The following is a 25,554-nucleotide window of genomic DNA, read 5'->3' as shown; positions in this document are numbered from 1 at the left end:
ATAATGGTTTTATATTTGTTAAACAGTTATTTAATAAAAATGGGAACGTGTACCTAAGTAGAATTTCTTCAAAGGTATAATATTCCAATAATCCCTAAAGGATATTGTATAGTGTTCAATGCTATACCGTCCAGTTTAAATGTTTAAAGGAAATGTGAATAAGAAGACCTGATGTTGCAATTAAAGAAGTTATTATTACTGATAGGAGATGGAATAATTACTTTATTAGGACAGAATACAGCCCAATATCTACTAAAACACTGGCAATCTGAGTGCATTGAGTGGAAATATGCATTTGCTGCCTAAAACAATTGCATATAAGGTGAGAAAAGTACATTTTAAAATACTTCATCTTGTTTACCCTGTAAAAACACTTCTTCTTAGGTTACCACCAAATATGGCCTTTATTGTTAATCTTTGTTTAAATATGGGGAAATACATACATAAACAGAAATGGGCTACAGTAAAATCCAACTTTTTGTTATTTCATGAAAGTAGTTACTACTTGGGTTGAAAAATATAAAGCCAACGCACTAGGTCTATGCTGTATATTGTCTTTTTCTACTTCTTGACTATATTTGTTCTATATTTGTCTATATTAGCTCACTCTGATTGGATGAAAAGTATGCCTTGGCGGGCTACTTCCAATCAGGCCATGAGCCACTGGCAGCTCATGAGCGACGTGTTGGAGACACCTGATTTAGACCATTTAGAGATGTTCGTCTACCTGTAATCATGCAAATGAGGTTCCCATTTATATGATTCAGTGAAAGCTTCTAAAACAAAACCTGCACCATACTAAACACATGTCGTGAGCTTGCTGGCCCCCAGGAAAAGCACTTTGAAGCAATAAAATCCATCTGTTACAGATACAGGTCAGGTGTTATAAGCTTTTCTGTAGATAATTTTATATCTAAAACAATAACATTGTTTATCCCCTGAAATCCCCATTGTTTATTCCCCTTTTAAACTTAGTTTTGTCAGTTTTCCTACTGTACAACTTTGTGTCTAATATGATTCCTAGATTACACCATACTGTTTTATGAAAACTTCACCCAAGTTTTTCCCCGATTATTGAAACTCAGCAGACTTTTTGTAGGCCATTGTTTTCTATTGCATTTGACGTCAAATTGCTCACTTCCCCACAAAAACCCAAAATATACTAAATGTAATTCATCGGACTCAGCAAAATGATATTATTGAAATAGAACAGTATGACACCTTCCAGCTGAAATGTATATGTAACAACAGAATCCAGATCCACAGAGATTGTATGTTAGGCCACAGCCAATTAGTTGTATCTCTTGAGACACGCCCACTGTGGGAAGAACCAACTTTACATCCCAGAGGGATTTCAGAGTTCTGCTAATGCTGCGTTTTGACTTCGGTATGGATTGTCATGCTGCTGAATCAGGATTTAAACATCACCCTAGTGACTAGTTTCATCTCAGTGTTATGCTAGCAAAACAGTTACCAGCTGTAACTGGGTAGTAATCTGATCAATTGTCTTTAATAATAATTTAGGGTCCAAAAGTGACATGCTATCTTCATTGTTGATGAAATATTAGTATATATGTACTTAAAATGCTGAATGGTGGTTTAGTGAAACATGGACGGCCATTACAGCAGACATTGACAAATAAACTACAAGGCGTCTTTGTATTCCATTTATTTACATAGCTTTCTGTGGCTGACTTGCATCTCACAATAGAATAGCTGAGTCAGCAAAGCCGCAAAGTGATTTAGTTTTTTTCAGGATGCTCTCAGCACTTACCTGTAAACATTCAATTAAGACACCCCATTCAGTAATGTACACAGGTACACTCTCCAAATCATTTTCAAATTGATTTGTTCTCATTCATGGCCTTGGAAATCTAGGCCTTTATTGAGCAAATGAAAAATATGTTTAAGTGTATTTGAAAGGGCAAACTTTATTAATAACACACAACGTTGGCCGCAAGCCACCTGTTAAGTTTGTATTCGGGAGAGAACAATCCATCAGTGCCTTACTATATTTTCCTGCCGCCGTGGCTCGGCTGCATGAAAACGGACTGTGCGAAGTAAATTAATCTTATAGCTTCATTTAAAAACATTTCTTTAAAAATAATAGGAGCCATTATTAAGGGATTTTTCACCTCCAAAATGAAAATTCTATCAATTCTATCTAATCATTCCAAACCTGCTGGCCTTTATACAAAATAAGATATTTTTATTCTTTTCCATGTAATTACAAATGAATGGGGAATCGAATTCACAAAACTAGACTAGCTGATTTGTTCACAAATGAGTTCTCTAAAACACTTGAATGTGATAGGTCAATCGCAGTTTTCAGCAGTAAGATTTCCCACTGATCTCTCACTATATTTATTTACTTACTTTTATTATGGATCAGAGCACATTTCTTAAAGGTGCCCTAGAACTTTTTTTTAAAAAGATGTAATATAAGTCTAAGGTGTCCCCTGAATGTGTCTGTGAAGTCTCAGCTCAAAATACCCAATAGATTTTTTTTAATTCATTTTTTTAACTGCCTATTTTGGGGCATCATTATAAATGAGCCGATTCAGGGCTACTGGCCCTTTAATTCTCGTAACAAAGTTTACACAGCTAATATAACCCTCAAATGGATCTTTACAAAGTGTTCGTCATGTATGCGGCATGCATGCGTCGGATTATGTGAGTATTGTATACTGTTATATTGTTTACAGTTGATTCTGAATAAAGAATGAAGTTGTGTTTATGAATTATACAGACTGCAAGTGTTTAAAAATGAAAATAGCGACGGCTCTTGTCTCCGTGAATACAGTAATAAATGATGGTAATTTTAACCACATTTAACAGTACATTAGCGACATGCTAACAAAACATTTAGAAAGACAATTCACAAATATCACTAAAAATATCATGTTATCATGGATCATGTCAGTTATTATTGCTCCATCTGCCATTTTTCGCTATTGTTCTTGCTTGCTTACCTAGTCTGATGACTGATGACCTCGTCTAATGGCTTGATCATGGGCTGGCATATGCAAATATTGGGGGCGTACACCCCAACTGTTACGTAACAGTCAGTGTTATGTTGAGATTCGCCTGTTCTTCGGAGGTCTTTTAAACAAATGAGATTTATATAAGAAGGAGGAAACAATGGAGTTTGAAACTCACTGTATGTCATTTCCATGTACTGAACTCAACTATGCCAAGGTAAATTCAATTTTTGATTCTAGGGCACCTTTAACGTGTCTAAACTAAGAGTCACGTTAATCCTACTTTAGTTGATTAAATTGTACAAAACACGACTTAAACATAAGTCTGTACATTACATTAGTACATTATTCTAAATTTCTTGTTCGACAAAAGCCATAGGTTTTCACTGTCTTCCTCCAATGCCATCTTGTATGATCTCTCTCCCTTTTACTTTTTACTCCCCCCTGTTCTCTATTACCACCCCTTCTTGCATATAATGACACATGCTCTTACGGTTTTGCTCTTTCTTCATCCCTCTCTCTTCTCGTCTGTGGGTAATTAGCAGTGTTCTGCTTGATGAGATTAAAGCAAGGGATTAATCAGAGCACTAATTGATAGACACGGCCGCAGAGAGTTCCAATCCCCTACAGCTCTCACTCTCTCTGGTGTCTCTGCTCACTCTCTCTGTGTGCTGACTTACTGAAACCGCAGAGAGATACTCATACACAATTTTGGTACATGAAGAACAGATAAAACAGAACATATTCACCACCATTAGTATGCAATGCGTAACCGAGAAGCAGAGCGAGAAAGGGAAGCTGCGAGCTGGAGTTGTACTGATTGAAACAAATGGAAGAGCACTGATAAACTGTCGGTATGTGTCTCTTTAAAATGGGCAAGAGGTTAATACATGAGATCAGAACCAAAATAGATTGTGGCATATGCTATTGCACATGCTGTAGAGGTTAGAGTCTAAACCATGCAGTTTTTTCCGTCATTTTATTGTCACTTTCACTGTATTATAAATATAAGGGCAGTGAATTTAGTTCATTTTATTCCATAAAAAAGTTTAAGAATGTGCCATTCACTGACTTCAACTACCTATAGGTAGACGTGAGTCGTCATGTGATGTGACCTGCCAGAACTGACCTGCTTGATTGTGACAAAATGTGGTGCTCATGGCGTAAGATGCTTTAAAAAACAACATGTGACGCAACAGACAAAAGATGTCTCTCTGTATATAAACAATTAATAAATATTGTGGATAGAATACAAGACTCATCCTGAGTGGACGGCCCCTAAATGGATTGCAAGGTGATAGGTTCGTGATATGAAAATAATATATGAACTTTTATCTTCATTTTACATTAATTTAATCAATATATCATGCAGTTAGTTCAATTATAATGTTGTTAAATTGTTTGATAGTCGTAGTAAAAATAAAGCATAAAACAAAATTATTCGCAACAAAATCAGTTGATTCATTCAATTGGAACTGTAAAATCTCTCAAGAGAATTCACTCTTACATTTTTAATCTCATTACCCAATTGTAATTTCCTAAATTTTTATGGTCTTTAGCTTTAATCCCCTCCCAGAGAATCGTCATTAGTGGTGGCCTTATGTTTTAATTATGCCATATGCCCTTTGAGTACACTGACCTTTCACTGGGTTATGGGAAAGAAATTCATGGCTCATTTAAATACATGTAAAAAGGCTGGGAAACTTTCTATCAGATAAGTGTTGTCATCACTGGACAGAGTGGTTCATTATTAATGCTTCTGAAGGCAAATGTGTAGGAGGAGCAGTCGTCCAAAGTTATGTTAAGTCAATGTTAATTTAATGGTAATGCATGGAAATTCAGAAGTTCTAATGATTATCACGCTGCCATTTTAAAATGGCCTTATTTTGTGGCTTAATCAGAAATCCCATACTCGATATATCAGCAAAATTCAATTGTCACTTAATGGTGTGAAGCAATGCTCACTCATGCCCGGAAAATATTATGACAAGCAGCTGAAAGAAACATGGAAGTATGAGGGAGAAGAAAAGAGACATGAGCCTATTATGGACAGGACAGAGACTGAGAATTTTTCATGTTTTTTTTTTTTTTTTTAAACAAAACTGTGATTGTTTATTCTCTAAAGCACATCCAATATTTGAGATGAATGGAAAGAGAAATCAGTTACACTGAATGGTGGAGCAGGCATGATTGTAAGCTTCTCTGCAATGCAGGTTTCAACCATTATCCAGGGACAGAACATACGAGACACACTTTCTTCCGCAAGATAAGACAAAAAATGAACGCTGCTGCAGAACGTAAAACCTAAGAAAAAAATACAAAAGACAAACATATAAAAAGAGAATTTAAAAATCCTGCAGGATATAGACAAACACACTCATACACACAAAAACCAAACAGGCCCAGACACTGTCATTTAGCCCAACTCTGAGCTTGAAGAGCAGCAAATGTTTAAAAAAAAAGTATTTTACAGCATTTTAAACATTTTTGAATCTTTTTTTTTTTTGTTTGCTTTTTTATTTTTTCAGATTATATTTATTCCGTATGGTGTATATTCTTTGCCAACTACTTTTCACATTCTGACCACAGAGGAACAAGTGCGAGAGATTTGAGACATTGTTTTGAAAGAAGTCATGCACGTATAATATTTTAATCAACTTATAAAGTTAGAAAAGGGGAATGTTCAAGACAAAAAAGAAGGTTTCTTCTGATGCAGTCCTTTTAGAGTCGGGTTTCTTCAGCCATCACTTTTAGTCTCACTGTCTGGCAACTTGTCATGCCTAAATTACCTTTACAAATCGGAAACGCAACACAAAATCGTACAAGGCAGGCAAGAGTATGAGCTAAAAGGCATTCTCCAGTAATATTTTTTTCTTCTTTTAAAATAAAGACCTTGATTTTTTACACAACCATTATACAACATAACATTATATGGTCGTGGTCGGTCAAGTTTAAAAAACAAAAACGAAAACAAAAAAATGATTTTTCGAATTGGATCACTGTACTTCATACGTTCCAATTTCTCATCAGGGGAAAATGAGATTTCTTAAGGGAAAATGAGTCCTGTGTTTATCAACAAAAGTTTTGACAAAACATTCTCCGTTTCCTTTGTTTGTTTTCCACATAGTAATCAAAGAGGTGTTGTGCACCTTTAATGCAGGGATGAAAGGAAAGCAAAAGGTAGTCGAGAGGGGCAGACAGGAACGGGGGAGTGTGTGCCCAACAGAAGAAACTTTTCAAAATGGCAACCGACCCTGAGATTGCAGGAGTCCGATACAAAACACACCACAAAAGGCACTTTATCAACAACAGTGCTTCTGTTCTACTGAAATTCAAGTTGAGAGAAAAAGTGTGTGGAACTCTCTTTAGTGATAAAGCGAAGGAAAAAAAAACGAGCGTGCGCACTCGTTTTTTTTTTTTATTCCCGCACGCTGAGAGTTCGCCGCCCCCGTTGCAACTCGATTCCATCTTGAGCCTCTAGGCGGTCCGAGAGGAATGACAAAACAACACTGAAGAAACCACAATGCGAAATATTGTAAAAAGCCATAAAATACTTGTGGATTGCAGCAAAGGTCCAGAGCAGGCTGCAGGGCAATATCCTCCCCTCTCAATGCCTCCGTAGCGTGCAGAGGAACTTTTGTTGAGAGATAACCAGCCCACGTCGGAGGCTTGGCGTACGGCTTCTCGATAAAACATCCGAGAAGCCAATTGTCCCTCCTGGCCCTCTCTGTTCCCCTCCGTCTTCCTCTAGTTCCCAACTTCAGTCCTCTCCCCCTCCTCCGTAGAGGTCCGCCAGCTTTTTGAAGCGAGGACCCCAGTCATTGAGGTAGTCGTAGTCCTGTTCCCCAGAGCTGGAGGAGTCCAGGGAGCTAACGGAGCCCGCTGTAGAGCCGCTGCCCTCGTAGTCAAACACCAGCAGGGAGTCGTAGGGAGGAGCGGTGGGGTCATTATCTGCCGCGCGCAGACCCTAATATGACAGAGAGAGAGAGAACATGAGACAAGGCTGGTGGAACAGATGCGAACAAAACACTTTAAAAGCTACCGCTGTAAAGCGCTTAAAGAGGTCACATCAGGAGGAATCAAATTTCTCTCGATCATTCGAGATGAAAGACCTTGATGCACTGTGAAAACGCACTGTAACTTCCTTCTCTGGGAAAAATGACCATTTGTTGAAACTAAGCTGCAAAAATGACTCATTTTTCATTCTTTCTCATATCAGGCATATCTCATGAACACATGTCCATCCACGTTTAGTTGTCAATGATGGATCAGAAACTTTGTTCGCCCAGTGCAGTGTTGTTCTCATTAACTATAACTATTCAAAATTGGTTTTGGTAATTGGTATAAAACTGAAATAAAATAAAATAAAATAGAAATATTAGATTAACCCTTAAATGCATACCTCGCTACCCTCCATTCACTACCCTCCTCCTCCTCATTCATTTTTTAAAATTAGACATCAACCTTCTTGGTATTCCTCAATCAATTCATATAATATAAAAAGAAAAAAATCATAAAATTATAAAAGAATGCGTATTTTTGTATTCATTTTTTGTAAAAATTGTATAGGGTCGCAAACGACCCGAGGTATGTATGAGTGTACGTGTATTTTTTCTGCACAACAATAATTGAATCTTAGATGACGGAATAAGTGCAATTCACCTTTATTCCACAAGGTGGCAATGTCTGAAACACAATGCTGAAGTGACGACTCATTTAGACAGAAAACGAAATAATAAGAAAAACATGAAATGCCTCAGCGATTTACTGCAGAGCAAGTACTGAACGCAATCAAATACTGGATGGATCTGATGAAGCTGTTAGTGATAGAAATATTGATTTTGAAGATGTTGAAAATTATATAGTTGTGAGAAAACATTTGAGATCACGAATGGGCTCATATTCGAGTCTTCAAAAAGACACTAGCCCATTATTTGCTGAATTTACTGGGAAATGAGCTCTGACGAGGACAGTGATGATGGCATAAAACATCTGCTCAAACTGAGCACTTTCAAGCTCCAAAAGGTAACAAAATATGATTTATTTTATTCTTCTGTAATTGTTACTCTAATATCAGAGGAATTTTATATTATCGCGACAGGGAGAGATCCTTCCGTGTTAGATATAGATCCGGGTCGATAAAGACCCGAATATGTAAGAATGATTGGCGAAACAGTCATGCATTTAAAGGGTTAAAAACTTTTTTTTTTTTTAAAAAGAGAAATGTTGTCTTGGCAACTAACTTAAATACTAAAATCAGTAAAACTGCAATAAATTAAAGTTAAATAGAAATATAAAAAACTAATAAATATGGAAAAAGTGCACACAACAAAATTACTAAAAATTTTAATGAAAACTGAAAATATTACTGAAGATACTGAAAATAACACTGTCCCAGTCACGACGAGGAAATAAGGACAAACTGGGATAGATTATTCCTATTATTCTATCAAATGTGTGAATTTTTATCATTTATTCTTCTGTAGCACCTGCTTATCTTAAATATCTTAAAGCAGCATATGGCTGAGAAAGTTTTTTTGCTTTGATCATTTTAATCACACTTCATACACCACTTTTCAGCACAGAATTGATTACATTTTCTTGTCAGAAGTCCACTTACAATCTTTTTTTGTTTCTCTCTTTGTTCAAAAGACGTTTCTTAAAGGCACAGATGCAACAAACAAACCGATTCTAAAGGTCAGACGGAAGATTCAAATTTGTGATGAAGTTATTTCTACCACAATAAACTAAGATCATATGCGGACCTCAAAGAAGAAAATTGTTATGACCCTTTTAAGTACAGCTTTCCAATCTCTTTGTGAATTAAAAATGTATTTCCTATGCCCCTCTGCAGGCATTAGTCAAACCTAAGGCCTAACTAGATTATCTTCATGATAAGAAACAGAGGAAGCGTACGTCAATGATGAACTCCCCGATGTCCCCTGGGTGTGGTACAGTTGGCCGAACAGGGTACTGAGATTCTAGGATAACGGGTCTTTCGTCCACTCTCCGCACACCTGCAGGCTTGCTCATTATGTGATCTAGAGACTCGGGCTGCTGCAGCTGACTCAGGTCATAATCCTGCAACATATATAAAAATATACCAGTGCAAGTCTCAAACAAGGTCAGAAATGCTCTTGCAGCAGACAAAGAAGCAGCAAACTATTGAAAATTTAAAAACAGCCTTGACTCGTCAATTGATAAAAGCATGGCGTGTGTGACACTTACCTGATCTTCCTCTCCTCCTCCCTCTTCATCATACTTCAGAATATTATCTCTGACGTCATCCTCAGGGTCGATCAATAAGGGTTTTGTCTGACGTTCCTTCTCCCTTCGTTTCACCCACACCACAAAGAACAGAACCATACCTAAAAAAAAAAAAAACACACATACAGGGGCATCATGCACCTATTTTCTAATTTTGAGGGGGCATCAGTGGCAGTCTAGACTTATTTGATGCCCTAGGCAAGATAAGACATGACCAAAGAAAACAAAACAATTTCTGACTATATATAACTAATATATGTGTAATATGTGTTAGTCCACTGTTACAGCACCCGTTCAGAAGAAGACTCTTATGCTTACCAAACAGTGTGTATAATATAATATAATATAATATAATATAATATAATATAATATAATATAATATAAAGCTGAGAGGTTCATAAAGCTGAGAAAACATTGACTGACAGTTAAATGAAAATGAATAATCAAATATTAAATGACAGGTTGAAAGGTTATTAATCATAATTTGCTGATGTTGTGAAGATTTGGTTTTGCTGCATTCTCTGATTTAATCATCCATCCATTTATAAATCAAACCATCAATCTGTCCCCTGATCCATCCATCACTTACTGAGCAGTATAATGATACAGATGAGGATGGTGATGATAGCTCCAGTTCCCAGCCCGGCCACAGTCACCGCCCCGATCACAGTACAGTCTCCGTTTTCATCACAGGGACACACCTTCACCTTCAAGATGGAGGTGTTGGACAGGGGAGGGTTTCCGGAGTCGGAAACTAAAATGGGAACTCTGTACATGCCTGCCTCCAGGTACGGGATCCGCAGTTTCAACTGGGCATAATTCCCTAGATAGAGATAGAAAGTTAAATCTAAAATTAAACATTTGGCTTTTATACTGTCACTGTATTGAGGCAAATACAAAGTCAAATATTTGAATATTATCTTTTTTTTTTTTCTATCGACTATTAATGTTAGATGTATTAGCCTGAAGAGAAACATTTTCAATGTATTTGTAAAACACTTTTCACAATTTATTCAGCTTTATTAACACATTAACTAGAGTTAAAATGACCCGTTGAAGTGTTAAAAGCCTTGAAATACTTTGAATTTGTAATCTGTAAAATCCATATCTAACCATTCAGGCGTGAAATGGTCCAGTTACGGCGGGCGGAAGAGGGGTAAGAGGGCAACTCAAAGACATATGGGCCGGCATTGGGTTCTGAATCTAAATCCGAAGCTGTGATGTTGACCGGATAGCCATGTCGTGACCTCTCGCAAACCAGAGCCTCTTGAGGAACTAGGACAGGCACGTTGTCATTCACATCTATCAAATAAATCTGGAGAGTACCGGTTCCTGTGGCAGGAGGGGAACCTATGAGACAAAAAGAGGATAATGATAGTCAAGGGGTTATGGTCGTAAACTTTATGCAGGGTTTCTACAGGTTTCATCAAATCTAATTTAATGCTTTTTAATGCCTTTTTAATGGCAACTCTCAGTTTTTAATGCCATATATATATGCCGCTAAATGTCGATAGATGACGACATACGGCAATTAGAAACTTCATCATGTCATTGTTGCATTCGCATTCTGCCAAGTGTCAGCCCTTTACATTTGTTTGCTTCTCTGCTGCTACACTTTTGCTCACTTAATATATTTTAAGCCAAACTCCCAATAAAATTGTTTCATCTATATATTTGTCTTGTACGAGCAAAACAGTAGTTTGTCCGGAATTTTTTTTTTTGTTTTTGGTAGAAACAAATTTGTTCTGAAGCAATATCCTTTCAGAATATTGCAGCTTTGACGTATGTAAATCTGCATATTTTTGATTGATTACAACTGCATTAAATAATGTTATGGAATTTTTTAAAATATTTTTTGAAAATACAAATAAGAAATGTTAGAGGGGAAATTATATTTTAAAAATGAAACTAAACCACCACTAGGTGGCGTCAAGTAACCATCTTAATAAGTGAGTGTCACTGATTCATTCATTCAAATGATTCATTCCAATGGCTGATTCATTCAAGAATGAATGGGTCATTTAATCTTTGACTCAACCGATTCGTTCAAAACGCTGAATCAGTAATGAAAACAAGGCTGAGAGTTGCGCTTTGGTAGTACTGCTGTGAACTTTGTTTGAAACGATTTTTGGTGCTAAAATAGAACAAAAACAGTCAATGTTCCTTCTAAAATGTAAGTGGCTTAATATTAATTATTTGTTAACTGAACTGTTGTATGAAATCAGTGTCACATTTTTAATCGTGATGGTAGCCTATTTAGCAAAACAGGTCGTGTGATATTACTTACCAGTAAACTCCACATTTTGAATTTTTACTGCAGTATGTTTAACCAAGTTTCTTTTTGTGTGCTTTGCTCATGTTTCCATTTCTCCTCGAGATGCTGCGCGAGCCTCAACAGCGCAACACTGTTATCGTCAGTACATTATACAGCCTATTATTATCCACTATGGATCGCCACTAACACTAAATGAAATAAATATTTCATACTCCCGTTTTGGTGATTACCAAGTTTGTTTTGTTTGTTTGTTTGTTTGTTTTTTTGGTATTGACTTTTTAATAAGGTCCTTGTCCGGTCGGGAGAGTAAAGTTCGAGCCCTGACGTGTTAAACCAGCACTAAAATCCTGATTTATAGCCTAATCGAGATGTTGTCTGACAAAATCACCATACACATAAAATAGACATTTGCAGTGATTTTAGCTATATGTACACGTAAAATGATCACTCAGGTTAGAAGCAATAGTAGGCCTATCTATTTTATTTGTTCTCTGACTGAGCGCACATCCTCAATGCTGAACCAGAAAGGCGGAACGAATTCCTGCGCCTGCGGCAGAAAAGCAATCTCGTGCTCGTGCGGTTGTACCAGGGGGTCTCGGACGCTAGATCAGGTTAACAAGTCGCTGTATTTGTCACAACACGCTTTCTTAGGAAAAAAAGTCGCAAAAGGGGCCTGAAAAGTCGCTAAGTTGGCAACACTGATGCAGCCTTCTGTCTACAGTTCCCAGCCCGCCGCTGTCTAAACCGGCGTTATGGCAAACCGGCCGGAGGCAATTACCAAACTGGTTCCGTGTGCGTATCACACCAATGTACATATTTTGCAACAGCAAATCATTAATTATTTAGGCTTTATTCAAAATAAACTGGTAGTTTTTTTTCAAAACTATCTAAAAAATGTAATGCCTGTATAAATGAAATTTAATGCTTTTCAATGCCATTCAAGGCCTTGATTTTCACAAAATCCATTTAATGACTTTTAATGCTTTTCAATGCCCCGCGGATACCCTGTTATGTATTTGTCCTGAAAACTCTCAGTCGTGTCAGATATAAGAAATGATAACTGCACATAAATATTTCACAAAGCTGTTTTCTCTTTAATAGAGCTGGGCTCTCTCAGAGGACAGATATGTGAAATAACTTTGCCTGAAGAAACAGACACATTTGCTCCCTACGGCTGTGCGTGAATCAAAGACAAAACATAGCATTCAGAGGCCAGATATATACATACTGGCTCTCACAACACAATCTGCCATCACAGACAAGGGGCATTTGTGGAAAACAAGGCTGTATCATTCCCAGAGCTCTGACTGAGTAACAGGCTACATATTATAAAGATTGATTTTGTCAAATTCTGTTATTAGAAGGTCCAATGTGAGTCCAAAATACAACCCGTCAACCCCGGACATCTGTATCAGCTGCTAGACAAAGCGCCGGTCCCCAAAGACATATTGATTTAGGCCAATATGCCTTTGTTCAGATAGGATGCCTGACAAGGCCTGCCACTACAGACACCTTTGAAAACTTCTGGGAAAATCACACCAGGACAGGCAGATAGATTGGTCGATTTCCTAATCATACCAACCTCCCCTGAAGTTTTCTAAGCTTGTGAAGCAATACCCTGTTAAGCAATTTTAGTTTCTTCTTTTCATATTTTGACTAAAAACAAACATGCAGATAAATTATAGAAACTCATCTGGTCATATGATGCTTTTTAATGTTTTCCTTTTCCTAAAGTGTGTAATTTATCTGTTTGTACATGTATATAACATCTGCAAAGTTACAAAGCTTATAGTCTCCCACAAATGCCTCGATCGAAGTCCTGATATTACGTCTCCATCACAATGTGAAATGTTAGCCCACCCAAAGGCATATGCAAAGAAAGAAGCCTTGCAATTATGGTAAGGGGCGTTATATTTCCGACATATGCTTCGGGTGTTTGGCCAATCACAACGCACTGGATCAGCTGGTCAATCAGAGCGCATTGGGCTTTTTGGAAGACAGACTGGTAATAGAGGTACTGCAATAATGTACAGTATCTGAAAATTGTTTTTTGAACATTAAGGCATGTTAACCTATTCACAAGTTCACACTTATATATAATCGAATAGATGCATATTTATATTTGGTGTTTTGGCTCAGAATGTGGCCCGAACCCAGAGTACTCACCCACATCCCTGGCTGGGATAGAAACAGTCGAGAATGAGGAGTTAGGGTGGAGGAGGGATGCTGGAAAACTGTCCTGGGACAGAGGTGAGTCAGCTATTTATATATAGGCCTCCTTGCGCTGATTGGGTAGATTATCTGAACGTGCTCCTCCCGAACTTTGTTAATAAAACTTAATTTCTGTTACACCCAATAAACAAAATAATGAACTTTTAAAATGGCAACATATGACCCCTTCATATGATCCATACGATGCTAAATGTAGCATTTGGAAGTATGATAAATTCTGGTGAATTGGTTTGTCCTAAGCGAGCCTTTTTTTTCTTTCTTTTCATATGTTGCGTTCGAAAGTCTGATTAATTCTAGTGAATCTGTTCGGTCACATTGGCCTCTCTCTCATAGGCAGATTTGGATCCAAGACTTCTCATACAGACTGTCCCCTCTGATATAAAGTCTGATTCATTCTAGTGAATTGGTTAATTCAGGCTGTATTCTCTTTTATGTAGCATTCGATGGTCTGATTCATTTTATTGAACTGGTTCGTTTGGATGGTTAGGGTGAATGAACAGGTTAAAAAATTCACAGATTTAAGTCACTGGACTATGTTTTTGTAAATATGTGTGTTTTGATGCTTGCAGATCGAATCTTGAAAAGATGATCTTTTCTAATCCCCCTGGTAGTATAGCTATTTTCTGATTCAAAACAATAGCTTGACTGTACTTTAATTCACATTACGATTAGCGTGTACTGTAGTTTGGCAAGTTAGATTCATCAACCTTGGTGTGAGAACCCTTATCCTCTAAAAACATTAACAAAACTATATGAGGTAAAATAAACAACTTAGACTACATTAAATACAGGTTCACCTGCAATAAGGATAAACATTTTTTGATTCCCTAAAGTTTTCTGAGGGTGTGAAGCAACAACTAAGCAATCTAGTCTCTCCATTTGAGAAAGTTTGTGTAAAAATGGACAAGCAAATCAACTGTGATTGGACAGCAGCTTTGTTGGAACACCTTCTTGGTTGAATAGAGCATGAGAATGAAATCCAATCAGAATAGAAAAATGCCCCAGTGCTGATAGGTTATGAATCGATAGGCTGTGAACAGCTTTTTTGCTCTGTGGGACAAATGAAGTTCAAGCTAACCAACCTTTCTCCAAGCTGACCTACTCAATCGTTCAAATCCATTTTTTCATACACAGCACCTTTAATGCATCAACACACACTCAAAGTTTTGATTTCGTCCAAACTTTCCAATTTTCTTACCGTTATCCACTGCCAAAAAGGTTGCTTCATATATATTCTTCTTCATATACGGCGACTCACGATCCAACACCGCCGTGGTGGTGATCCTTCCGTTGGTCCTGTTGATTTTCAGCCAGTTGGCTGGATCTGACAGTTTCGAGTACCTGAAGGCCAAAAGCATTTGTTCATCAGATTACTCTGGATAAAAATCCATAAGCATCCGCAAGACTCTGTATAGAGCTCAACGTTCAATCATAATTTATGCTGTAACAGTATGGCTGAGGGTAATAATGTAGAACTTTGAGATCATCAATCCATTTAAATGCCGTTAAAATCATATTTAGCCTGTTATGAGGATATAGCATGTGGATTATTAAGATATGTCCCTCATTCAGTCGCAGCATGGGCTCTGTTCTGATCAATGGATCTGCACTGAGAAATGTGGAAACATTTACACTCAATCAAATCACAGATGTGACACATAATCTTTCTTCTATATATTATTGGGTAATGGATCAGGCTTCTGCACTATTAATCCAAAACACTGAAGTTAAAAACAGTTACAGCCTATTTATCTGCCAGACCAGATCTCAAAGTTGGTAAGAATGCGACTCCGTTGACTGCTACTGGTGTTTGAATATTATCATGGAATATTATAGTGCTAAATTTATATATAGCAATACTGCTAATATTGCTGAAAAACCAACCCCACTCTTCTTGTTGTATGTTTGTCAGGGCCTTTTGTTTGCTAAGCACTTCCCTGTGACTTATTTGAGCCTATAACATTGATAGATTCAGAGAGCGAGAGCGCCACAGTGTGGACTGTATTGATTGGACTGTTCCTTGCACACAGTGATCTATGGAGCAAGTCTAGTGAAGGTCCCCCGAGTGTGTGAGTGAACGTGCATGGAGGCAAACTTTGGATCAATACTTCAAGCTGGCATCTTGCCCGCACACTTTTGAGTCATGGAAAAAAAAAAAAGAAATCAAGAGAGATCAAGCGTGAACGACTGATAGAGAGAGAGAGAGAGGGAGAGACACAATAGAAGCAGTAGTGTGGGGAATGGTTCGGCTCATTACTCAATGACCTTTCACCCTGTTGCTTGGCAACCCAGGCACAACCAAGGGACTAGAACAGGAGAGAGTCAATTAAAAGCGTTTAGCTGCTCCCAGGGGTGCTAATGGTGCGAACGATACGTGCTACATCACTTGACATACAGCACGGTATGGAAATTGCATGTACTTCTGGTGTTTGCTTACAAAGTCCGGGCTGGCCTGCGCCTGAGAGTGATGGATTTGTTTTAAGCCTGGTTTCTATAAAAATGTCTCTTAAACTCACCTGTCAAATAAAGTCCTCATTGATTTATGGGAATTTTAAAACTTAAAGCATGATTCAGCAGAAATTTGAAAAGTGAACAGAGTGGGTGGACTATACTACACTTCATGTGGTGGACACCTCAGTTGATTTGCTATTCATGTGTGTCACTCAGCTAATGAGTGCTGTATTTAAATGATCAATAAACATCGCTGAGTCAATTGATCATTCAATAAGACTCTGAAACTCTGAAAGCAACAATATTGTTTTTATGAAGCGTATAAAAATGTGAAATGTCAGAACAAAAATAAGCTTTCAGGCAATGCGGAGTGTTACTGAACACTTACATATAGGTTAGTAAAGTGACTTTTTTTGGCCAGTAACATTCAAGAAAACTTCATGATATTCATTATTCAAAAAATTCCTGGTATTTGTAAAACAGCTTAAGAAATATAATTAAAATATCTGAAAGTAGAGCTTTTTTGAAGAGTGTGTTCAAAATGTATTAAATTGTACTTGATGGTTACACCACTTGACATTGAATCATTAAATCAGTGAAACCACACCAAAAATGTGTGAAACCAACTTGAATACAAAGAGAGTGTTAATCACAACTTGGCACTTTTGAACTAAACTGAATTTTCATCTCAGACATACTTTTTCATTGACTCATGTGTGTGTTTGAGCAAGTAAGAATATAAATGATTGACATTTACGGTCGCTGACAAAGATTGACATCCTGAGTTTCAATCAGACAGACAAACGCACTTCCTGTCATTCCTCTCTACCTGATAGTCTGCTGGATGAAGCGGTCTGGATCCAGTGCAGCGAAAGTAGCCAGGGTGGTGTCAGCAGGCACTCCCTCTTCAAAGCGGATGATTTTAGGATTGGACGGGAACACGGGGGCCTCATTGACATCCAGCACTGTGATAGTAACACTAGCAGAGGAGGACGGCGAGGAGGGGATCCCACTGGCCAGGTGAGCTTGGTTCGACACCACCACCATCAGCATGAAGGCTCCGTTCCTCTCATAGTCGACTGGCTGCACACAAACACAGAGATTCCTTAAACTTTCAAAGAACTTGGTTGTGCTCCAACAATGTGAAGGTGATTTTAGCTTTTTTGTAGGAGGAAACATGATTCAATGAATCCATTCATTGAAACTGCAAAAAACATTTCAACTAAAAGACATTAAACTCTTCACTGTCAGGCTGAATGGCTTAAAAAAGACTCCAAAAGTGTTAGAAGAGGAACAGAAAGTGACTCGGTTTGAGTTGGAAGATGAAGTGAACCCTGGAGTAGAGGTTAGGAAGAGTTGACGGGAAGACAAGTGTGAGAGGATCAGCTGTTCCGTGGATAGAAATGTGGTGTGCCGATCCGCATGTGACCGTGACAGCTGTGTAACACTTCCAAAGAGGCAGAAATACATTTTTAAGTATGCCGAGGGCTTCTATTACTCTCTCTTGCACGCACACACACACCCCACCATGCAAATGGTCAAAGAAAGTGTGCAAAACATATGCATACACAAAGTTACACATCACTGACTCTTAAATATTAAAGCGATACAGGCTATGAAACTGCAGGGAAAGATAAAAAATGTATGCATTATATATATACTGTATATATCTGGGAGATATTCACCTGTGTTGGGGTGCAGTATCCTGCTTCTTCCATTACCATGCAAAGTAATGGGTCAACACATTCAAAAATAATGTGTCAAGTATTCATTGTAATGTTGACAAGTAATTCATTTCAATGAATAAATGAGACACTGTAGTTTCAAACTATTTCTAGCAGTTTAAATGATCATTTTTATGATTCCTTAAATTGAACAGGATTTATTCTATATTAAGTATGGATATTTTAGTTGTAGTAAATGATTTTGATAAAAAGATCATCATAAGGAATGGTAATTTGCATTAAGAACATTCTAACAATCATCTCTTAGTGGAAATGTTGCTATTTAAAAATAATAATAATAATAATAATAATAATAATTGCAGGTAAGGCTGCTTCATGTCTGAAGACTCAGTGATGGGCTAGAGGATAGACAGTGGATAAGAAGATTTCACATATGTGCTCACGACCACAAAAACAGTCATATGGGTCAATTTTTGGGATTTGTACATCATCTGAAAGTTGAATAAATAAGCTTTCCACTGATGTATGGTTTGTTAGGATAGGACAATATTTGGCCGAGATACAACTATTTGAATATCTGGAATCTCAGGGTGCAAAAAAATCGAAATATTGAGAAAATCGCCTTTAAAGGATTAGTCCACTTTTAAATACACTTTTCCTGATAAATTTACTCACCCCCATGTCATCCAAGATGTTCATGTCTTTCTTTCGTCAGTCGAAAAGAAATGAAGGTTTTTGAGGAAAACATTCCAGGATTATTCTCCTTACAGTGGATTTCAATGGCTACCAACAGATTGAAGGTCAAAATTACAGTTTCAGTGCAGCTTCAAGGGCTTTAAACGATACCAGATGAGTAATAAGTTTCTTATCTAGCGAATCGATCGGTCATTTTCGAAAAAAATACAACCGTTTATGCTTTATAAACAAAATATCACCTTGAACGTACTTTCCGCTTCCGCATTCTTCATAACGCTTACGCTGAATGTTCTACGCCTTCCCTATTCTACTTACGGAACGAACGTGGCGCCAGTTTCGTTTTTTTCCGTAACTTGAATAGGGAAGGCGTAGGACATTCAGCGTAAGCGTTATGAAGAATGCGGAAGCGGAAAGTACGTTCAAGGTGATATTTTGTTTATAAAGCATAAACGGTTGTATTTTTTTCGAAAATGACCGATCGATTCGCTAGATAAGAAACTTATTCCTCATCTGGTATCGTTTAAAGCCCTTGAAGCTGCACTGAAACTGTAATTTTGACCTTCAATCTGTTGGTAGCCATTGAAATCCACTGTAAGGAGAATAATCCTGGAATGTTTTCCTCAAAAACCTTCATTTCTTTTCGACTGACGAAAGAAAGACATGAACATCTTGGATGACATGGGGGTGAGTAAATTTATCAGGAAAAGTGTATTTAAAAGTGGACTAATCCTTTAAAGTTGTCCAAATTAAGTCCTTAGCAATGCATATTACTTACAAAAATAAATAAAGGAAGGAAGGAAATTTACCAAATATCTTCATGGAACATGATCTTTACTTAATATCCTAATGATTTTTGGCATAAAAGAAAAATCGATAATTTTGACCCATACAATGTATTGTTGGCTGTTGCTACAAATATACCCGTGCGACTTATAATTGGCTTTGTGGTCCAGAGTCACATATGAGAGACTTAAATGTTTGAATATGCAGAGTTTGAGAACAAATCAAAAGATCAGCAGTCTGAGAACAAAGAATAACGTTTGACAATGTAACCAACTAGACACACCCACCTTAACCACTATGACCCTGCCGTCGTTGGTGATCTCATCAGTGCGTATGGCGAAATGGCCCATTGGATCTCCTCCTGTAATCCTATAGACGGCGTTCCAGTTGGGTGTATGAGGCTGATCCTTGTCTCTGACAGTCAAATTGGCCACAACCACACCCACAGCGTTCTCTGGGGCCTCTCCAAGGAACTAAGATGAAGTGATGACACATTGAGACACTCAAATTCTTTTAAAACAAATACATGTTTTTCAAACACATTACATATTGTCAGAATTGGGGCTAATGTACTACAGGGACAGTTGACTTGGAGGAACCTGGAGTTCAGTGGCTTGTGCAAGGATAAATGCATTGGTTATTAGGAAAAAAACTCAATGAGGGTTTTGTTCTTGGACTCGCCAGCTTTTGGGGATGGCTTCGGAGTTTCGCAATATAGTTCAAGTTAGCATTACACACAGTGTAAGGGCTAAGTTTTATATCTTGTTTGTTACACACGGCTCTTGAAAGAATATCACACACTAGCTATACCCACAGCCCAAGGTGCAAATGTGCGGCAGGCTGTAGCACACAAGCTCATTACAGCTCAGTAATCTGCAGTTTAAAGGGGTTATGAAGTGTGTCTGCCAGATGCTGTTTACTGTAATGGCATAACCATCCAGCAGAGACTACAGCCAAATACACACTGCTACATGCTCAGTAGAGACCAGTGCTCCAGTGGAGGCTAACTGTAGCTTCCCAAGATACAAGGTACTCATAATTTGCACTGAGGTTACACTGAGGTCAAGCTCCTTGTAGAGTAGCCAGTTACATGAAAAAGTAGGTAGCTACTAACAAAAGCTATAAACAAACAAACTACTACTTCGCTATTAGAGTAATAGTAGAGTAGTTAGCTACTTGAAAAAAGTAGCTTTGCCACAACACAAGCTACTAACAAAAACTATTATACTAACATGGACTTATTTGTTATTCTTAATCTAGTTAGCAACAAAATTAGCTAACAAGGAATACTAGCTATTAAAGGAGTTGGCTAGTTGACAAGTAATTTGCTACGCTACAAGCTACTTACAAAAGATACTAATAAGGACTGATTAGCTATTTTTTTTAAAGTAGTCAGCTACATGAAAGAGTAGTTTGACACTACAAGGTAGCCTACTATAGCCTAAACGAATAAGTAGTAAGCTACTTGAAAAAGTATTCTACACTCCAAACCGCTAACAAAAGCTGCCATACTAATATAGACTAGGTCACTATCTACTTAGTGACATAAGAATAACCAATTAATCTACATTAAAAGATTATATTAAAAGTTGGTTTCACTGCAATCGACTAACAGTCAAACCAACCATTCTTAAAGTAGTTAGCTTCACCACAAGCTACTAAAAAAACTACACTGAAGATGCATTTTTAAGATGCTGTACATCTACCAAAATAACAATAACTTTACACCAAATGCAACTACTAAACATCTCAATTTCTATAACAGTTGAAAACATGACGAACCACTTAAAGCTGCAGTCTGTAAGTTTTGCCTCTTTGTCCCCATCTCTGTTTGTAATCTGCAATTGCATCCTCAGCGCGGATCAATCCAATGTTTGCTGTCAGTCACCACATCGGTGTGGATACTGTACTTTGGAATCACAGATTCTACGTCATAAATAAGAATTTTCACCTGAAAATGTCATCTGAACAAGTAAGTATCATGTCTGCCACTTTTGATCTGACCAACTGACAAAAAAGCATTACAATAAATCGCGCTGCCAATGGTGATTAAATCTAACGATCGCTTAGCAAATTATTATTACTGTTATACTTTGTTCTCAAATTGTTAACATTAGCAACATCAGAATTGCATATTTAGTGTGTATTAGTATTAGCTGTAGATTTCAATTTCTGTAGTCATTCTGCAGTCCGAAGTCTTTTGCTTTTGACTCCGGGTGAATCTCCACTTGTCACTGATGATTGTCATTCTGGATTACAATCCGCCATCAAAATGATAAGTTTAATTATTGCAGCCCTCACATGCCATATAGCCTACTAGCTGGAACTCCTTCTTTATGTAAACAGACGTGACGTAATGATGCAAAGACGAACGGCGACATGCTCGAATTTCCCGCGGAAACCCACCAGTACCACCCGAATTAGAAAACATTATTACAAGCTTATCGTTGTTAATCGGACTAATGTAAGGAGATACTGGCAGGTTATGTACTTGTTTAAAAATTGATTTTGCATCATTTTTAACTAGATAACTAGATGTAAATGTCACACAGCAGGGATTCTTCAGGAACTTTTTTGAACTGTTTAAATGAATTATTCAAATGAACATGTTAGGAGAGTTTATTTGATTATTTCCTGACTCCGCTCGATTATAAATGTGACTCATTGGTAGCTCAATAAGTGTTCTGAAATTTCAGAAAAATAATAAAATTAATATCAGTGCTACATTAACTTTGCAACTCCCCATCATTGGCAAAGACACTTACACATATACTTCAGATACTTGAAATAAAAAAAATAAAAATAAAAAAAGATGGCGGTTTATTTTCATGGTTTATTAGTTTAAATCGTTGAAAGGAGAGAATGATAGAGAGACAGGCACAGAGCGAGTAATATCTACTGGCTGTTGTGATGAAAACATCACAGGGCCGTCCCGTCTCTCCGGCTGCACGCTGTCTGGAATGCACAGCTGCATTTACTGATAAGCAGAAAAACACTCTGTTGAGATCAAACAAATGTGCTGTGTCCCTTCCTGGACGGGGTGCAAGAGACCAGCAGAGGACAGGACAGTAGACGACATGATTGAGTGACTGATTGATCTGTGCAAAATCAGAGTCCGCTTTCTCGATAGGCTACTGCTTCCGGTTTGATGAAAAAAATCCTCTGGAGACTAGTTCAAAAAGAGTTTGAAATTAAATGAATGTGTGTGTACTGACAGAAAAAAAGAGGGAAGGAAAGTGATTCTTGTTTATAATTTGTGGATTACTGTGGTGGAAATTTGAGAGGGAAGAAATTTAGAGGACAGACACATCCACATTGGTGCTTTAGAACCAAGGACAACATTTCAGCAAAATTCTCTTTAAATATACGTAAAGAAATAATTCATTAAAAAGTATGACCATCTCATAGGCACCATATTAGATGCAGTAGTTTGATGTTGACAAAATTATCTATGACAGAAATGAATTAATTATAAGGATAATGGATTTACATCTTTCTTCAATATTCAGTGCATTTCAATTCAAGTCAGGCATGTGAGTTGGAAGAGCTAAAGATATTCATTACTACTAACACTATTCATATTTAATGACAGGCTTGCCTTTAAAAAAAAAAAAAAAACAACTCTCACTTCAGTCAAAAGTTTGCATTTGAATTTTTGTAAACAGCTCTTTCTTGAAACCAATAAATAAATAAAAAACTTAAAATAAATCATATCAAACATAAAAGTTCTTTGGTTTGTTGGATCATTTTTTTTATTATTTAAATAAATAAATATATTACAGAAGCCCTAAAACACATTTTGCTGAGTTGTACAATAATATAACAGAAATTAGTTTTGATTTCATTAACGAAAATGAGGTGCAATCAACAACTTTTTTTTTCCATGACTAAGACGAGACGACACAAAGGTCATTAAATGATAACTGTGACTATATTAACTATATTGTGACTATATTATATCAATATTTCTTTTTTATCTTTTTCAACATTATTATGAATATGTATAATCATTCAACAAACATTTTGTTAAATTATCATAATAAGTTTGAAAAAGATAAAAAAGAAATATTGATATACAAAATGCTTAGGACAAATTTAACTTATGTAAAAATTCAGCTATATATACTACCAGTCAAAAGTTTGGAAACACTTGTCTCTTATGCTCATTAAGGCTGCATTTATTTCATAATAAACACAGAAAAAACAATAATATTGTGAAATATTATTACAATTTAAAATTATGGTTTTCTATTTTAATATACTTTAAAATATAATTTATTTCTGTGGTGCAAGGCTGAATTTTCAGCATCATTACTCCAGTCTTCAGTGTCACATGATCCTTCAGAAATCATTCTAATATGCTAATTTGATACTCAGTTATTATCAATGTTGGAAACAGTTGTGTTGCTTAATATTTTTTTGGAATCTGTGATACTTTTTTCAGGATTCATTGATGAATAAAAAGTTAAAAAGGACAGCATTTATTCAAAATATAAATCTTTTCTAACAATATAAATCTTTACTATCACTTTTTATCAATTTAACACATCAGAGCTGAAAAAAAGTATTAATTTCTTTCAAAAAAAAACAAAAAACGGTAGTGTATATTGTTACAAAAGATTTCTAATTTGAATAATTGCTGATATTTTTTAAACTTTTTATTCATCAAAGAATCCTGAAAAAGTATCACAAGTTATAAAATAATATTAAGCAGCACAACTGTTTCCAACATTGATAATAAATCATCATATTAGAATGATTTCTGAAGGATTATGTGACACTGAAGACTGGAGTAATGATGCTGAAAATTCAGCTTTGCATCACAGAAATAAATTGTATTTTAAAGTATATTAAAATAGAAAACCATAATTTTAAATTGTAATAATATTTCACAAAATTATTGTTTTTTTTCTCTCTCCTGTATTTATTATGAAATAAATGCAGCCTTAATGAGCATAAGAGACTTCGTTCAAAAACATTAAAAATAGTAATGTTTCCAAACTTAATATATATATAATATAATATAACAGTATTAGCATCTGTGGTGAGAGATTTAGAGAGTGTATAAAAATAAAAATAGAGACTAGAGAGAAACAAAAACCTCTACACTGAGCCAAGATGAAAAACATGACTACAGAGACGTGATTTTATGGCGTCCTAAGGAAAATAGATCCATACCATCACAGAACATAAACATTAATGCCTCACAAGGACTATAAAGCCTGTGGTATATTTATGCTGTTTCCTGTGGCGATGAACTCTCAGGTCCACTGTCTTCATCGTCTTCTTCTAAACCATCATCATCATCATCATCATAATTGTCATTTCAGTCATCATGGTGCTTCAAAACAGAGAGAGATCAGTTGTATTTATCTTAAAATGCAGTACTATTGCACTTTACTCTGAAGAACCGCCGGCTCTTTCCATATTCATGCGGTTTTTACATGAATAAAACATACAGCTGTCTTCAAATTGGAAGCGATATATCTGCTAGGTTTACACCCCCTCAAGCAATTTCGCTTAATTAGCTTGCTTACGTTTCTGAGGGTCTACTACAGCAAGATGTATACTGCCTCATGCCTCTGTCAAATGCAAATAATCACAGAACATTTCTACCCTGCTCCGACTCAGTCTGTGTGGGTGAACGAGAGAGAGAGAGAGAGAGAGAGATAGGATGGATGAAAAACAAAACAAATTAGTTCTAGCACATAACTCATGAATTCTGCTCGAAAGATGGTGAGTATGTGCTGTGTCTGTCGCAAACACGCAATTGGAAGAAGCACAAGTTGAACTCCACGGCCCAAACCCATAAAACGCAGATGAAAAGTTGATTCCGATGTTCATATTCTCAGCTTTAAAGCTTTACTTTAATGAAACGTTTGTCTGCGTTTAACTAGCAAAAGATTTCTACGAATTTCAGACACTTGCAAGCAAATCAGTTATTGTTAGTTTCTTTCTTCCCATTGTACTATTTCCAAAAAACAGATTCAGCAAGTCTCTCACAAACCGCTGACTGAATCAACAAACCCTCACAAGTGTCAGGTCGTGCGAGCCTGTCGTAAACCAGTTGTGGGTAATTTTCTCTCGGCTCAGTGATATGTGACACAAGTGTTTGTTATTGGGAGCGAGAGCATGTGCTGAGTGTGGGACTTAATTGCTGGTGTCATCTGGGTTAACTTGCTCT

The 25,554-nt window shown here is 36.8% G+C and overlaps 1 protein-coding gene across 2 annotated transcripts in view; it reads right to left on the bottom strand.

Annotated features, from left to right (window-relative positions):
* Positions 1 to 5,463: 5,463 nt before the first annotated feature.
* The window catches only part of cdh4 (cadherin 4, type 1, R-cadherin (retinal)), a 299,485-nt gene continuing 279,394 nt past the window's right edge, over positions 5,464 to 25,554 (bottom strand). For both annotated transcript variants that reach the window (XM_048172488.1, XM_048172490.1), the window contains 8 exons: positions 19,658 to 19,843; positions 17,036 to 17,289; positions 14,954 to 15,096; positions 10,362 to 10,598; positions 9,838 to 10,071; positions 9,210 to 9,349; positions 8,898 to 9,062; positions 5,464 to 6,948 (listed from right to left, as the gene is read on the bottom strand). In XM_048172488.1, the coding sequence (XP_048028445.1) occupies positions 6,742 to 6,948; positions 8,898 to 9,062; positions 9,210 to 9,349; positions 9,838 to 10,071; positions 10,362 to 10,598; positions 14,954 to 15,096; positions 17,036 to 17,289; positions 19,658 to 19,843 (1,566 nt within the window). In that variant the 3' untranslated portion in view covers positions 5,464 to 6,741. The remainder of the gene's footprint in view (positions 6,949 to 8,897; positions 9,063 to 9,209; positions 9,350 to 9,837; positions 10,072 to 10,361; positions 10,599 to 14,953; positions 15,097 to 17,035; positions 17,290 to 19,657; positions 19,844 to 25,554) is intronic.

This window comes from Megalobrama amblycephala, linkage group LG21 (assembly GCF_018812025.1).
Source record: "Megalobrama amblycephala isolate DHTTF-2021 linkage group LG21, ASM1881202v1, whole genome shotgun sequence".
Lineage (NCBI taxonomy): Eukaryota > Metazoa > Chordata > Actinopteri > Cypriniformes > Xenocyprididae > Megalobrama > Megalobrama amblycephala.
This window is presented reverse-complemented; position numbering and strand designations above follow the sequence as displayed.